Source organism: Elephas maximus, chromosome 18 (assembly GCF_024166365.1).
Source record: "Elephas maximus indicus isolate mEleMax1 chromosome 18, mEleMax1 primary haplotype, whole genome shotgun sequence".
NCBI classification, from domain to species: Eukaryota; Metazoa; Chordata; class Mammalia; order Proboscidea; family Elephantidae; genus Elephas; species Elephas maximus.
Window position 1 is genome coordinate 10,366,572 of NC_064836.1, and position 16,269 is coordinate 10,382,840.

At 40.3% G+C, this 16,269-nt stretch overlaps 1 protein-coding gene across 7 annotated transcripts in view; it reads left to right on the forward strand.

Annotated features, from left to right (window-relative positions):
* Positions 1-16,269, forward strand: part of NAV1 (neuron navigator 1) — a 324,330-nt gene that overhangs the window by 283,972 nt on the left and 24,089 nt on the right. For all 7 annotated transcript variants that reach the window (XM_049858267.1, XM_049858270.1, XM_049858271.1 and 4 more), the window contains 3 exons: positions 3,436-3,513; positions 6,573-6,656; positions 6,928-7,039. In XM_049858267.1, the coding sequence (XP_049714224.1) occupies positions 3,436-3,513; positions 6,573-6,656; positions 6,928-7,039 (274 nt within the window). The remainder of the gene's footprint in view (positions 1-3,435; positions 3,514-6,572; positions 6,657-6,927; positions 7,040-16,269) is intronic.

Consider the following 16,269-nt stretch of genomic DNA (forward strand, 5'->3'; position numbering starts at 1 on the left):
ATTTTTGACAAGGGTGCCAAGTCTATTCAATGAGAAAAAAGAGTTTCTTCAATAAAGGATGCTGGAAAAATTGGATTTCTACATGCAGAAAAGCAAAACAGGATCATGCCTCACACCACACATATAAACAAATTCAAAATGGATTAAGGACTAAAATTAAATTCTTAGAAGAACAAGCAGGGACAATGCTGTCAGGCCTAGCTTTCAACAATGGATTATCTACTATAATAACAAAAGCACAAACAGCAAAAGACAAAATAATTAAGTAGAACCTCATAAAAATTAAAAACTTAAGTTCATCAAAAGATTTTACCAAAAAAGTGAAAAGACAATCTACCAAGTGGGAGAATATCTTTGGAAACCATATATCTGACAAGAATCTAATAACCAAAATACATATAAAACTTTGATAACAACAAAAAGACAAATAACCCAATCATAAAGTAGGCAAAGGACTTGAATAGATATTTTATTAGAGAGGACATTCAAATGGCCACCAAACACATGAAAAGATGCTCAGCATTATTAGCCATCAGAGATATGCAAATCAAAATCACAATGAGATACCATTTCACTCCCACTAGTATGGCTAAGATTTAAAAAAAGAAAGAAAATAACAAACGTTGGAAAGGATGTGGGGAAATTGGAACCCTTAAGCATTGCTGGTAAGAATGCAAAATGGTACATGCATTGTGAAAAACACTGTGGCAGTTCCTCAAAAAAACTAAAAATAGAACTACCACATGACCTAGCAATTCCACTCCTAAATATATACCCAAAAGAGTTGAAAGCAGAGATTAAAATGCAGACTTGTAACATCAGTGTTCATTGCAGCACTGTTCACCATTGCCAAAAGGTGGAAACAACCTAAGTGCCCATCAACAGTGGAGTGGGCAACAGATGAGTGGATAAACAAAATGTGGCACATATATACATACAAGAACACTACTCAGCCAGCAGATGAAATGAAGTCTTGATATATGCTACAGTATGGATGGAGCTTGAAGCTGAGCAAAATAAGCCAATCACAAAAGGACAAATATAATATGACCTCACTTATATAAAAAGATAAGAAAAGGCAAAAGTACAAAGACTAAAGTCTATTAGTGGTTACCAGGGGCAGGAAGGAGGGAGGGGGTTAACGGTGATGGAAAAATTGCATTGATTAAAGGTAGGGTTGCATAGCTGATTACTGTAATTGCTATCAATAAGTTGTACACTTGCAAAAGTTGTGTGATAGATATATTTATAACAATAACCAAAAAAACAGGGTAGCTGCTTAAGCGGCTATGGATAACCAAACACCTCATGGGATTTGGTCCCTTGGTTTGGAGGTATAGGGTCATGGTTTCGTGAGATGTCCCAGTTAATTGGCCTAATAACGTGTTTTACTGCTTCTGTTCTACCTCCTAGTTCACTGGGTAGTAGTGCCTGAGGTCTTAAAGCTTGCAAACAGCCACCCAAAGCACAATTGGTCTATATTCACCTGGAGCAACACAGGAAGAAAGAGTCAGTAATAGGTGGAAGATATGGAATGTGTGTGTCAGGGTTGTATCCTTTCAGCATACTTATTCAATCTGTATGCTCAGCATATAATCCAAGAAGCTGAACTATATGAAGAAGAACGGGGCATCAGGATTGTGGGAAGAGTCGTTAACAACCTGAGTTATGCAGATGATACAACCTTGCTTGCTAAAAGTGAAAAGGACTTGAAGCACTTACTGATGAAGATCAAAGACCACAGCCTTCAGTATGGATTATGCCTCAACATCAAGAAAATAAAAATCCTCACAACTGGACCAATAAGCAACATCATGATAAACAGAGAAAAGACTGAAGTTGTCAAGGATTTCATTTTACATGGATCCATAATCAACACCCATGGAAGCAGTCAAGAAATTAAAAGATGCATTGCATTGGGCGAATCTAATGCAAAAGACCTCTTTAAAGTGTTGAAAAGCAAAGACGTCACCTTGAAGACTAAGGTGCAACTGACCGAAGCCATGGTGTTTTCAATCACTTCATATGCATTCGAAAGCTGGATGATGAATAAGGAAGACAGAAGCAGAACTGATGGCTTTGAATTGTGGTGTTGGCGAAGAATATCGAATATACATACCATGGACTGCCAGAAGAACGAACAAATCTGTCTTGGAAGAAGTACAGCCAGAATGCCCCTTAGAAGTAAGGATGGCGAGAGTATGTCTCACATACTTTGGACATGTTATCAGGAGGGATCCGTCCCTGGAGGACATCATGCTTGTAGAGGGTCAGCAAAAAAGAGGAAGACCCTCAACAAGATGGATTGACACAGTGGCTAAAACAATGGGCTCAAGCATAGCAACAATTGTGGGGATGGCACTGGACTGGGCAGTGTTTTCGGTCTGTTGTACATAGGGTCACCGTGAGTAGGAACTGACTTGACAGCACCTAACAACAACAATGGAATGTGTGGCTAATTGCTTCCACGAACAACTGCCTCCTTTGCGGTGACACCGGAAGAACTGTATGGTGCCCAGCTACTGTTATTGAACATTTTGATCAAAGATTCCATAGAAGAATCCTAATCAGAAGGGGGAAAATGCTGACTGGAATTTAAAATTCTCACGGACTCCAGACTTTCTGGAGTCATGGAGGGTAGATGAACCCCTGGAACTACTGCCCTGAGATAATCTTTAAACCTTAAACAAAAAATATCCCCTGGTGTTATCTTAAAACCAAACAATAGTTTAGCTTAACTGGTGAAAAACGTCTGCCTTGAGCATTATGTTCTTTTAAGATTTATCTATATGGAATCAAATTGACAACAGCAAGTTGAAAAATTAGATAAGAACCTTAGGGGGGCAGCAAGTTTGTATTAACGAGGGAGGAACAACTCAGTAAAGGAGGGTGAGAATGGTTATGCAACTTGAAGAATGTAATCAGTGTCACCGAATGGTACATGTACAAACTGTTCAATTCGTGTGTTTTGCTGTGTCTATTCCTTTTTTTATTCTCAACAATAAAAGATTAAAAAAAAAAAAGATTATAGCCTTGGAAACCCCATGGGGCGGTTCTATTCTGTCCTATAGGGTTGCTATGAGTCGGAATCGACTCCATGGCTTTGGGTTTGGTTTTTTTTGGATAGGGTCTGAGCCAAGTCCTTGGAGGAGCCAGGACTAGGAAACAGAGTTTCAGTCTCTTTGTACCTCTAAATCATGCTTCTTCAAGTTCTCCACCCTGCCACTGGGACCTGCTTCTTCACCTCCATAGTAACTACTTCCTTTCTCTCTCTCTCTCCTTCTGTGCTTCTTTCTTCAGGCTGAAGAGAGGATGCAGTCTGAGGTAGGGTGCAAAGCCTTTGTCTCTGCTTGTTAACACCACTGCACCCCATTTTTCTTCCAAATTTTATACTTCTTCTGCTACCATTAGTTTGTATTTCTCTTCCTTTCACAGCAAATCCGGAAGCTTCGTAGGGAACTGGAATCATCCCAAGAAAAAGTGGCCACCCTGACGTCTCAGCTTTCTGCCAATGTGAGTGCCATAAACTAGAGGAAGACCCAGGCGGCTATTTTGGCCATGAATTAGACTAGTGCAGCCAAGAAGAGAACATTATCTGACAAAGTACACCCTGGGCTTAGACTCCGAGGGCAGGTCCCCTTCATAGCTCTACAACAGAGTATGGGAGAATTGTCCTTCCCCGAGCCTCAATTTTTATAAAGAATCAGTTTTACCCCCACCCTAAAAAAAAAATAGGTATAGATGAGTTCATATCTGCAACGGTCTTTAAACTTCCTAGAGGAAAAGAATTATCATTGGTTCTGCCTTGAGGTAGAAGCAAACTTGCCATTGGCCATGGACAAAAATAGTTAGATATTATAGTTATAGGGCCCTTGGAGGCCTTTATCACTGCCCTGGGGTGTGTTCATGTCTTCGTTTACACCACATAACTGGGTGCACCCAGCATGGATTGTTAGAATTCTATGACCCCACCATATCACTTAGAAACCCAGCTCCCATTCTAGTCTAATTCCTTCATTCAGAACTGTCTCTTCCTGGTAGTCTCCTTGGGAAGTTGGCAAAAAACAATAGGAGCTTTAGGTTGGGAGCCAGAATTCTTTGTTTCTTCCCTCAGGCTGCCCTTGGTGCCTCCACTTAAAATGAGTTATTTTCTTTCTTTAAGCCTTGGTTTTTCTACTCTGTGAGATGGGGAGAAATGAAGCCACCTCCTCTTGCTAGGCTGTGGTAGTTTCTCCCCTGGGACTGAGGTGCAAATAGAGAACATAAGAGCCATTTTCCCCCAAAGCTGTAAACAACAGCTGAGCCGGATCTGCAGGAGTTTTCCAAGTGTTTGTACAAAAGTAACCATGCCTGCAATTTCTGCCGTCGTTACTGAGTTTTTCTTTTCCTTTCCTCTTGGGGGAACCCAGCTGTCAGTCCTGGGGGCTCTCCCTTGGAATCAGGTAGAAGATCTCCATCAATATTTTGCATCTTTCTAATGTATTTCAACGGAAGTTCCCTCACCATACTGGTTATCCTCTTTTCTTTTCCCCAATCCTCGGTTCATGAGTTGTATACTTACCAGTTTGTTTGAAGCTCTTACCAGGCACTTTTCCCCACTTTGGGGACCCATAAGAATTATACTACAAAACCAGAACCATCTCTTCTCTCCCTCGTGCCCCACCTACCAAGGCCAGTGGCCTGGGTCGCGTCCTGCATACCCCAGGAGATTCACGTCTGGGAGATGCTGGGAGAGAGGCGCCACGGAGGCCAAAAACATTATTATGTCTGATTCATTTACGCTGCAGTCTGTCAACTGCCGTGCTGTCAGGGAGGGCTGGGCTGGAGCCAAGAAAATGAATTTAGAGGGTGATTTTTCTTAGAACAGGAAGTTCCCTTTGGCTAAGAGAGAACAAATTGAACACCCAGACATGGTGAGTTCTGAATCTTAAAGATAGATTTTTACCCAGGGTCAGAGCCCTCTTCCAAGCAGAAGACCGTGGTAAGGTTCCACAGCCCTTCTCAGGGTCCCAATTCCAGACCAAGCTTCTGTTGTGTTCCATGGAACTCAGCAGCTGCTGAAGCTGAGGGCATACCCTAGACAAGGAGGGGCCCCAGACCACTGTGTCTCTCTCAAATGCCAATCTCTGTTACGGCACCCCTATTTAGGCATGAAGTCTTAATGCACCCTAGTATGAGGCTGGGGATTAGGGGAAGGTTCAGAAAAGAGAGTAAGTGTAGGAGGCAGAAGGGAAGGAAGCCCAACCCAAGTAAAGGGAACCCACTGCATGAGGAGAGGCCAAGACAGAGAAGCTGACAGGATTCTTGAGGCCCCCCAGGAGTGGGAGATTTCCAGGGACTACAAGCAGTGTAAACTACAAGTTTACACACAGATGCTGGGGTATAGAGAAGTAAGCAAGATGTGAGGTCAAGAAGGTGGAAGTTCTCTGTATACAGGAGAAAGTACACTGCTCAGGGTCATGGCACGGACCTGTTAAGGAGCCCAGGCCTTGACAGACGGACAGTAAAAGTGGGAAAGGAGACTCAGATGGGCCAAAGGATTGCCTACAGCCAAGATCAAATGAAAATAGGCTCCAGGCATGTTTCAAGGGCAATAAGTGAAACCTAGGGTTGACCCAAAAGGGAGAGAATTATTAGCAGAGTGGAAGCAGTGAGAGTGTGTTACAGGGATCCCAAAGCTCTGGACGAAGAACCTGCCCCAAACATGTCCTTCACTGCTTGCTGGGTCACCAGCTTACTCAGATACCCTCCACCAACAGCTATTTCTCCATCCCTGAGTAGTCCCCTTTTGAGTTCCATGCCTCGTTTCTTTCACCTTTCCTATCCATCTTGCTGCCAATTGGCCAGCTAGCGTTCAGACCACACAGGGAATCATATCAGCTCCACTCAGCGCCTTTCCCAGCCTGCCTGTTACCAAGAGGTCACTGGTATCCTGTACTCCTCATGGAACAGACCTGACACCTAGTGGCAAAACTGTGGCATGGCCCTGAATTTTCTTAAAGTTACCTCTACAGCCTGAAGAAGCAAGACACAAGGAACAGCTCCAAAGCAAAAATGAGTTAAGAATGGAGGGCCATCCTAGAAGCAGAGGTGGAAGAGATGTACCCGCTGAACAGTTTTTCCTGGGAGGTTACTTGGACTCATGGGGCTGGCCTGTTAGAGAGTAGAAGAGTTTAACCAAAATCATAGGAACAACCCAAGGTTTTATAGCCCTCCCCCCAAGCCTGCCACTCCACATACCAGAGAGCAGAGGGACAGTCCCACCTCTGATAAATGATAGGTATGGGGATCTCAAGACTCCAAGAGTCTCCAAAACCTACCCTTCTCTCATGCTGTCTGTACTGCTTCATTATTCAAAAAGCTAGTCCCTGCCAGAAAATTTCTTCAGGCTAGGAAGTTGTTTGATTCCACCTTGCCTGCACAGGGAAATCAATATTTAAAAATCACAAAGAAGTTTGTTGGCATTGGTCCACTCTGAGACACAGAACTCAGCTAGCACCACTTCCCGTGTCAACCCTTTACGTTCCCCTAGCCTCACCCAACATAGGAACCTCCCTATCTGTTTGTTTCAGGCTAATCTAGTGGCTGCTTTTGAGCAGAGCCTGGTGAATATGACATCCCGCCTACGACACCTGGCAGAGACAGCGGAGGAAAAGGTGAGAGACCTGGGGAGGGGAGGAACGGAAGTGGTGAGGGAGTTATCCTGAACAGGCAGGCTAAGGCTAACCTCCTCTTCATTCCCATGACTGCCAGTTTTTCCCTTCCTTTCTGTCCCCCTGAGTTCGTAACCTGCCCCTCCATATAATGTGAACACATTCCTTGTCCCTATTCCCTGCCCTTCCCAGTCCCCAGTGCCTAGCCCATTGCCTGTCACACAGTCGGGGTTCCTAATCCTAACTGATGACAATATTTTCATTTCTCTCTCAGGACACTGAGCTGCTGGACTTGAGAGAAACCATCGACTTTCTGAAGAAAAAAAACTCTGAGGCCCAGGCAGTCATTCAGGGAGCCCTTAATGCCTCAGAAACCACACCCAAAGGTAGGGCATCCAGCCACAGATTGAGAGGGAACAGGAATGGGGTGAGAGGAGGATTACTGCAGATTTTTATCTGAGTGCCCACAATATCCCAGGTCCCATACCAAATTTCTAAAAGACGAGGGCCCTTTGATGCCCTTGAGTGTGATGCTCTGGCCTGGTCAGTGAGGACTGCCAGGGGCATGACCTTGCCAACCCTGGGGATGAGGGGGTATAGAAGAAACTTGTCATCTCCACGGGCCCTTTAGGCCTGAGCCAGAGAGTTGCCAAAAACAATCATTAAAGTAACACTTTATGTACCAGGAATATTTTTATGTAAATGTATTAAATACACACACATACAATTTTATGTGATGCTCACTGCAGTTCTTTGAAGAGGAAGCAATGTATACTTCAAATGAGACAGCCAAATATCACATAGGTTACATGGGGCTCAAATGACAAGTCATCCTTGGCATTTAACAACCAAGTAGTCACGCATGGCTAGAGAAAGCCAAGTTGAGTGGTAGTCTGATGTCACAAAAATCTGCTAACTCCAGTCAGACCTGCAGTGTAGCTTGGCAGTCCTCTTGCTTGTCAATAGTCAGTTCTCTTTTTTTTTCCACAATCAACTAGGCCCAATCTTTATCACTTTTCTCAAGCCCCTCATCCCACCGCTAACTTGCCTCACTCTGAACATAAGACTTTGCCTTCTCCTTAATTAAGAAAATAAACATGTTCATGTGAGAACTCCATTGACTATTGCCATCCCATTGACCTCTCCTCATTCTATCCTTTTTTATTTTTCTCTTACTTAGTTGGAAGGAGCTATTCCTTCTGGCTAAGAGTGAGCCTTATGTAATGCTTTAGGGTGCTCACTCTAGCAATCATAACCCCACACACTGTTCTCCACAGCTTTGACCTCTTATTTTCTATTCTTTCCTTCCTTTCTGCTTATAAACCTGTCAAATACTCTTCTGCTTTAAAGGGGAAAAAGATACATCAGCCTTATGGTTCTTCTAACCACAAACTTATGTCTTCCTTTCCGTCATAGTCAACCTTACCATTCCACCTCCCTTTCACACCCAGCCCATTACAGTTATCCTTCTGTCACCATCACCCTACTGAAGCGGCACCAGTGAAGTCACCAGGTACTCCCATGTTGCCAAAATCCAACTTAGAATTTTTAGTACTTATTCTTCTTAAAAGAAGTACTGTAAAATGGACCTAATGACATCTAACCAGAAGTTTGTGGTCAGGATTAAATATGAGAACAATTGTTAACATCCAGCCTGGTGCCAGGCATATACTGTGTTCTCAAAAAATACCTATCGTACACATACGCTCACATGTACACACACATATAGCCAGTCCCCCCAAGATTTCCACGACTTTGCCTGTTAACATCTTCTTTCTTCATTAAATTTTTCCACTAGCTTGAGTCATCGTTCCCCTCTTGGTCTCTTCCTGTAACTCTGACTACAGTACTTAATGGAACCCATTCCTTGTCTTCTGTTTACTGCTCAAATACTGGTATTTCCCAGCTTTTTTTCTTATGATTCTATACACTTTCCCAGGTGTTTACTGCATCGATCCTATAGCTTCTATAATCTTTTTTTTTTTGAGATATAATTCACATGCCATAATTTTCACACTTTTAAAGAGTACAATTCCATGGTTTTTAGTATATTCACAAGGTTCTGCAACCATCACCACTATCTAATTCCAGAACATTCTCATCATCCCAAAAAGAAACCTCCTTCCGATTGGCAGTCACTTCCTATCTTCCCTCCCCCAGCCCCTGATAACCACTAACCTACATTGTCTTCATGGATTTGCCTGTTTTGGATACTTCGTAGCAATTGAATCATACAATATGTGACTGGCTTGTTTCAATTAGCATTAATATTTTTAAGATTCATGCTTGTCACAGCATGTATCGGTACTTCATTTCTTTTTAATGGCTGAATAATATTCCGTTGTATAGACAATACCACATTTTGTTTATCCATTCCTCAGTTTATGGACATTTGGGTTGTTTCCACTTTTGGGCTGCTATGAGTAATACAGCTATAAACATTCATATACAAGTTTTTCATAAGCATATGTTTTCAGTTCTCTGGGCCATATACTTAGAATTGCTGGGTCACATGGTGATTCTATGTCTATGTTTATGAACTGCCAAACTGTTCTCCAAAGCTGCTGCACCATTTTACATTCCCACCAGCAATGGATTAGGGTTCCAGTTTCTCTCCAGATTCTCTCCAAAACTTGTTGAAGAGACTCAACCAGTTATTGTCAGGTTTTTTTTTTTTTATTATAGCCATATTAGTCAGTGTGCAGTGGTATCTCATTGGGGTTTCTGATTTGCATTTCCCTGATGGGTAAGGATGCTGAGCATCTTTTCATGTGTTTATTGGCCATCTGTATATCTTCATGGATAAATGTCTACTCAGATGCTTTGCCCATCTTTTGTCTTTTTATTGTTGAGTTATTAGAGTTCCTTATTATGGAAACCGTGGTGGCGTAGTGGGTAAGAGCTAGGCTGCTAACTAAAAAGGTCGGCAGTTCGAATTCACCAGGCATTCCTTGGAAACTCTATGGAGCAGCTCTACTCTGACCTATAGGGTCACTATGAGTTGAAAATGACTCGACGGCAGTGGGTTTGGTTTGGTTGGTTTCTATATATTATGGATACTAGACCCTTACCAGATACATGATGTGTAAATATTTTCTTCTGTTCTGTGGACTGTCTTTTCATTTACTTGCTAGTATCCTTTGAAGCACAAGTTTTTAATTTTGATGAAGTCCAGTGCATGTTTTTTCCTTTGTCTGCTTGTGCTTTAGGTGTTCTTTCTAAGAAACCATAGCTTAATCCAAGGCCATGAAGTTTTACTCCTGTGTTTTCTTGTTTTGGCTATTCTTTGTCCCTTTTATTTCCATATGAATTTTACGATCAATTTGTCACTTCTTTGAAAAAAAGTCAGCTGGCATTTTGATAGGGATTGCATTGAATTCGTATATCAATTTTAAAAGTACTGCCATCTTAACAATATTAAGTCTTCCAGTCTATAAGCATGGCACGTCTTTCCATTTATTTACGTCTTCTTTAATTTCTTCCAATGATGTTTTGTAGTTTTCACTACACAAGTCTTATACTTCTTTTGTTAAACTTATTCTTGTATATTTTATTCTTTTGGATGCTGTTGTAAATAGAATTGCATTCTTAATTTCATTTTTGGATTGTTTATTACTAATATATATAAATACAATTGATTTTTTAAATTTATTGTGCATTAGTGAAAGTTTATAGAGCAAATTAGTTTCCCACTCAATAGTTTGTACATAAAACGTTCCATGACATTGGTTTCATTCCCCACAACGTGTCAGCACTCTCCCCATTTCCATCATAGGTTTCCCATTTCCTTTCGTCGTAATTTTCTACCCCTTCCTGCCTTCTCATCCTTGCTTTGGGGCAAATGTTGCCCTTTTGATCTCATATAATTGATTGTTCTAAGCAGTACGCTCCTCTTGGGTCTTACAGTTTATTTTATAGGCCTGTCTATAGTTTGGAGCCCTGGTGGTGCAGTGGTTAAGAGCTTGGCTGCTGACCAAAAGGTCTGCAGTACAAATCCACCAGCTGCTCCTTGTAAAACCTATGCGGTTCTACTTTGTCCTATAGGGTAGCCATGAGTCAGAATCGACTCGACAGCAGTGGGTTCAGTTTGGTTTTACTGGGTCTATGGTTTGGCTGAAAGGTGGTCTCTGAGAATGGCTTCAGTTCCAGTTCAGAAGGGTGTCTTAGGGCCATAGTCTCAGGGGCTTCCTCCAGTCTCTGTCATACCAGTAAGTCCAGTCTTTTTTTGTAAATTCGATTTTTTGTCCTACAGTTTTTCTCCCACTCTGTCTGGGCCCCTCTGTTTTGATCCCAGACAGAGCGATCAGTAGTGATAGCTGGGCACCATCTGGTTCTTCTGGTCTTGGGGTTGTGTCAGCTGTGGTTTATGGGGTCCATTACTCCTTTGGACTAATTACTCCCTTGAGTCTTTGGTATTCTTTCCTCTCCTCTGCTCTGGATGGTCAGAGACCAAGAGTTGTATCTTAGATGGCCATCTGCAAGCTCTTAAGGCTCCAGACTCTAATCACCAAAGTAGGACGCAGAACTTTGTCTTTATGAACTATGTTGTGCCAGTTGACATCGATGTCCCGAGTCTATGGTCCTTCGCCTTCGAGCCTAGGAACTTCAGTCCCACACGGTGTTCGGCTATGTCTACAATTGTTTATTTATACTGATCTTACATATTGCAATTTTGCTGAACGTATTCATTAGTTTTAGTAGTTTTTACAGCACCGTCTTAATTTGTATTTTTAAACAGATCGCTCTCCTGAGTTCTAGACCTCTATTTTCAACTACTTTTCAACATTTCCACATAGATATCCTCATAGGTATCTCACACCCAACATATCCAAAATTAGAACTCATCTCCTTCACTCCCCTTACAAATACACAGTCCAACTCTGTCCCTTCTGCAGTTTTTCCCTTCTCAGTTAAAAGTATTATCATCTGCCCAGTCACTCAAGCCACCATCATGAGAACCATCCTTGATTCCTCTCTGTTTCAACCTGTATAGTTAGTTAGTTCTAACTCCTCTATAATTCTCAATTATACCTTTCCTCTATATCATTATTACCTTGGTTCAGGTTTTCCTCATTCTCCTAGATTATTACAATAATTTCCTAACTGATCTTGCTTTGCTCCAGCCCTTCCTTCATACTGCCCCTACAATAACTCAATCAAATCACTCAGGATCAGAATATCAGAAGTTCATTCCAGTTTGAATACAGACTAGATATTACACGATAAATCTTATTGCTAATTTTCTTAGGTGTGATAACGATACTTGGGAGAATGTCCTTATTCTTAGAAGGTGCATCTTGAAGTAGTTAGAGGTAAAGTGTCATGATGTCTACAACTTATTTTCAAATCATTTAAGGAAGTGTGTGTGTGTGTGTGTGTGTGTGTGTGTGTGTGTGTGTGTGTGTGTGTGTGTGGAGAGAGAGAAAGCATATACAGTAAAATATTAACAATGGTTGAATCTAGGTGTAGGATGATTGGGTATCCATTGTACTATGTTTTAAGTTTTTCTATGTGTTTGAAACATTTCAGAAAAATAAACTGGAGGAAAAAAGAATACATTCTAACCCCTTTAACATGGCATACCATCCTCTTCCTTATCTAAGCGATGCCTTTCTTTCTAGCCTCACCTTCCATTACTTCTTCTCTTGTATTCTGTATTACAACTATACTAATAGTAACAGCAGCATTTATGGACCACTTGCTGTATGCTTTCTAAGCCTGTTACATATATTAATTCATTTATTCCAGATATCTACCCTAAAGGTATATTTTATTGATAGAGAAAATAAGTAACTTGCTCAAACACAGCTCTTAAATATAATATTCAGCTATTTCTAGTTTCCCAAGTACCCCTAGCTCTTCAGTGTAGCTGTAGGTGATAACATATTTACTGAATAAATGAATTCTATCTTTTGCTGGGAGTTGTCATGTTACTCTCTGTTCATGTTGTCCCAGGCTCAGCTTGGTGAAGAGAGTTTTCTAGGAGAAGTTTAAGAGTCTAGTACTTAAAGCAGTGATGCCTAACTTTATTTTATTTTTAAATAGATAATAAGTATCAAAAAAACAAACCCGTTGCTGTTGAGTTGATTCCGACTCATAGCGACCCTACAGGACAGAGCAGAACTGCCCCATAGGGTTTCCAAGGAGCGGCTGATGGATTTGAACTGCCGACCTTTTGGTTAGCAGCCAAGCTCTTAACCACTGTGCTGTCAGGGCTCTGGTAATAAGTGTATATGGCACAAAAGATTTCCTGACTTTTTGAAGACTGATTCTACAACATATCCTTTGCTCTTAAAAGTACTATATAACATTTTTTATTTAATTAATAGACTCACAACTAATTGGAACCCCCGAATAACTGATGGATAGATGCACATATTTATTTCAGTACTCTTTACTTTGTTTTTAATTAAATAATTTTCCATTATATTAATTTTTATCATAAAAACAATACATGCTCTGGGGGAAAATGTAAGCTAGGAGTTGGTAAACTACAGCCCTGTGGGCCAGATCTAACCCACCAACTGTTACTGTAAATAAAGTTTTATTGGAACATTGCCATACTTATTCATTACATATTGTCTATAGCTTCTTTCACCCTACAACAGTGAGTCGAATAGTTACAACAGAGATTGTATAGTCACAGAGCCTGAAGTACTCTCTGTCTGTTTTCAGAAAAAGTTTGCTGGCCCTTGATATAAAGTATCTGGTAAAATATAAAAGTCCTTTCCCTGTCCCTGACTCCCCTACCCCAGTCCCACTCCCCAGAGTTAACTACTGCTAACAACTTCTTGTTACTTCCGGAAATAATTTTCTATGCCCCTATAAACAAATACCTATGGTTACATATATCCTCTTTTATACAAATGGGAAATTCTTTACTTCAGTTCAGCATATTCTCTTGAGAAATTTCCACATCATTTAAAATAACTGGCAGTACTCTGTCGTATCATAAACTTGGTGATAATATTGAACAGAGAGTTTTCCATATACTTTATAGCTTTGGTAGTTCCAACATCAGATCCTGGGATCTTGTTTTTCCTGTAGTACGAAGGGAAAATTGAGTTTAAGCATACATTTCTGGTCATGGAGGGAGTCAGACAATAACTAAATACCCACATTCCTTCACTAAACAGCTCTTACTTCTAGAACAGTTCCAAATAGCTACCTAATTAGTCCCTGACCTCTCATCTAGTTTCCCTCCACTTAATCGTTCTCATTGTTAATATAATAAACTCTATTTTTTTTTTTAAATGTTTTGACATTGTACTATACTTATACAAGATATTAACACTGAAGGAGACTGGGTGAAGCTGCACCAGCCCTTCCTATACATTTCTTTGTAACTTCCTGTGCGTCTATAATTTTTTCAAAGTAAAAAGTTTTTTAAAAAATTGATCATAATTTTGTTGGAAGAAAACTTCCCCAATATCCTGAAAGACAAGAAAATTTCTATCCAAGATAGTCAACAAACCCCTTACAGAAGAGACCCCAAAAGAAAGCCACCAAGACATATCATAATCAAACTTTCCAAGTACAAAGATAAAGAAAGAATTCTGAGAGCAGCTTGGGAAAAATGAAATATCACCTACAAAGTGACTCCAATAAGACTAAACTCTGATTTCTCGGCAGAGACCACGCAGGCAAGAAACAAACGCGATAACATATATTAAATGCTGAAGGAAAAGAATTGCCAACCAAGAATCATATACGCTGTCTCTCAACTACAATGGCAAATTAGGACATTTCCAGATAAACAGAAATTAAGGGAATTTATAAAAACCAGACCATCCTTGAAATATTAAAGGGAGTCCATCAGATAGAGAACCAATGACAGAAGGCAACAACCTGGGAGTAAGCCACACAACAGCATCACCAAGAGGCCAACCCAGGTAGACAAATCTCAACAGGAAAATAAAGCTACAGAGCCCAAAGCAGGAAACCAGAGATGTCAATCTGAAATTGACGACAAATTCAAAACAAAAAGAGGGAAGGAATGGTGTAGTTACAAAACTTCCATATGGAGAGAAAGTCAAGGCAGTATGTAAAAATATCAAACTTTTTAAACATAGGATGATAAAGGTAAACAACTAAGAAAATTAACAAACCTACCCACCAAAATAAAGAATATCAAAAAGACTGAATAAACCCAAAATCGACAAAAACAAAGGATAGGCATAGACAATCCATGAACAAAAAGAACTCAGCATAGAAAATTAAGCAGAACAAAGAAACCGTCAACATGACCAAAAAAAGCAGAACAAAATAACAGAATAAATTCATACCTATCAATAATCACACTGAATGTCAATGGGTTAAATGCACTAGTCGAGAGACAGAGTGGCAGAATGGATAGGAAAAAAAAAAATGACCCATCAATATGTTGCCTCAAGAGGCACATCTTAGACACAAAGACATAAAAAGTTTAAAAATCAAAGGATGGAAAAAATATACCAAGCAAACGGTAACCAAAAAAGAGCAGGAGTGGCAATATTACTTTCTCATAAAATAGACTTTAAATCAAACTTCATCATAAGAGACAAGGAAGGACATTATATAATGAATAAGGGATCAATCCACCAGGAGGACATAACTGTAATAAATATATATGCATTCAATAACAGAGCTCCAAGATACATAAAACAAACCCTAACAGAAACGAAAAGAGAAATAGACAGTTCTACAATAATAGTAGGAGACTCTAACACACCACTTTCGATGATGGACAGAACAACTAGAAAGAAACTCAACAAAGATACAGAAGATCTAAATAACACAATCAACCAACTTGGCCTCATAAACATATACAGAGTACTCCACCCAAAAGCAACGCAGTACACATTTTTCTGCAGTGCACATGGATCATTCTGTAGAACAGACCATATCCTAAGCCACAAATCAGTCTCAATAAATTCAAAAATATCAAAATAATACAAAGCATCTTCTCAGATCACAATAGTATAAAATTAGAAACCAATAACAGGAAGAACAAGGGGGAAAAAACCCACAAATACTTGGGAACTGAACAATGCCATGCTTAAAAGTCACTAGTTAATAGAAGAAATTAAAAATAAAAATTTAAAAAATCCCTAGACTCAAACGAGAATGAAAATACAAGAAACCAAAACCTTTGGGACACAGCAAAAGCAGTGCTCAGAGGCCAATTTATAACAATAAATGCATACATCAAAAAAGAAGAAAGGTATAGCCCCTGGACACCATTTTAGCTCAGTAATGAAGTCACTCCTGAGGTTCACCCTTCAGCCAAAGATTAGACAGGCCCATAAAACAAAACAAGACTAAATGGGCACACCAGCTCAGGGGCAATGACGAGAAGGCAGGAGGGGACAGGAAATCTGGTAAAAGGGAACGCAAGGTCGAGAAGGGGAGAGTGTTGACATGTCATGTGGTTGGCAACCAATGTCACAAAACAATCTGTGTATTAATTGTTTAATGAGAAACTAATTTGCTCTGCAGACCTTCATCTAAAGTACAATTTAAAAAAAGAAGAAGAAGAAGAAATGGTCAAAATCAATACCTTAATCCTCCAACTCAGAGAAATAGGAAAAGAGCAGAAAAAGAAGCCCACAGCTGCCAGGAGAAAGGAAATAATAAA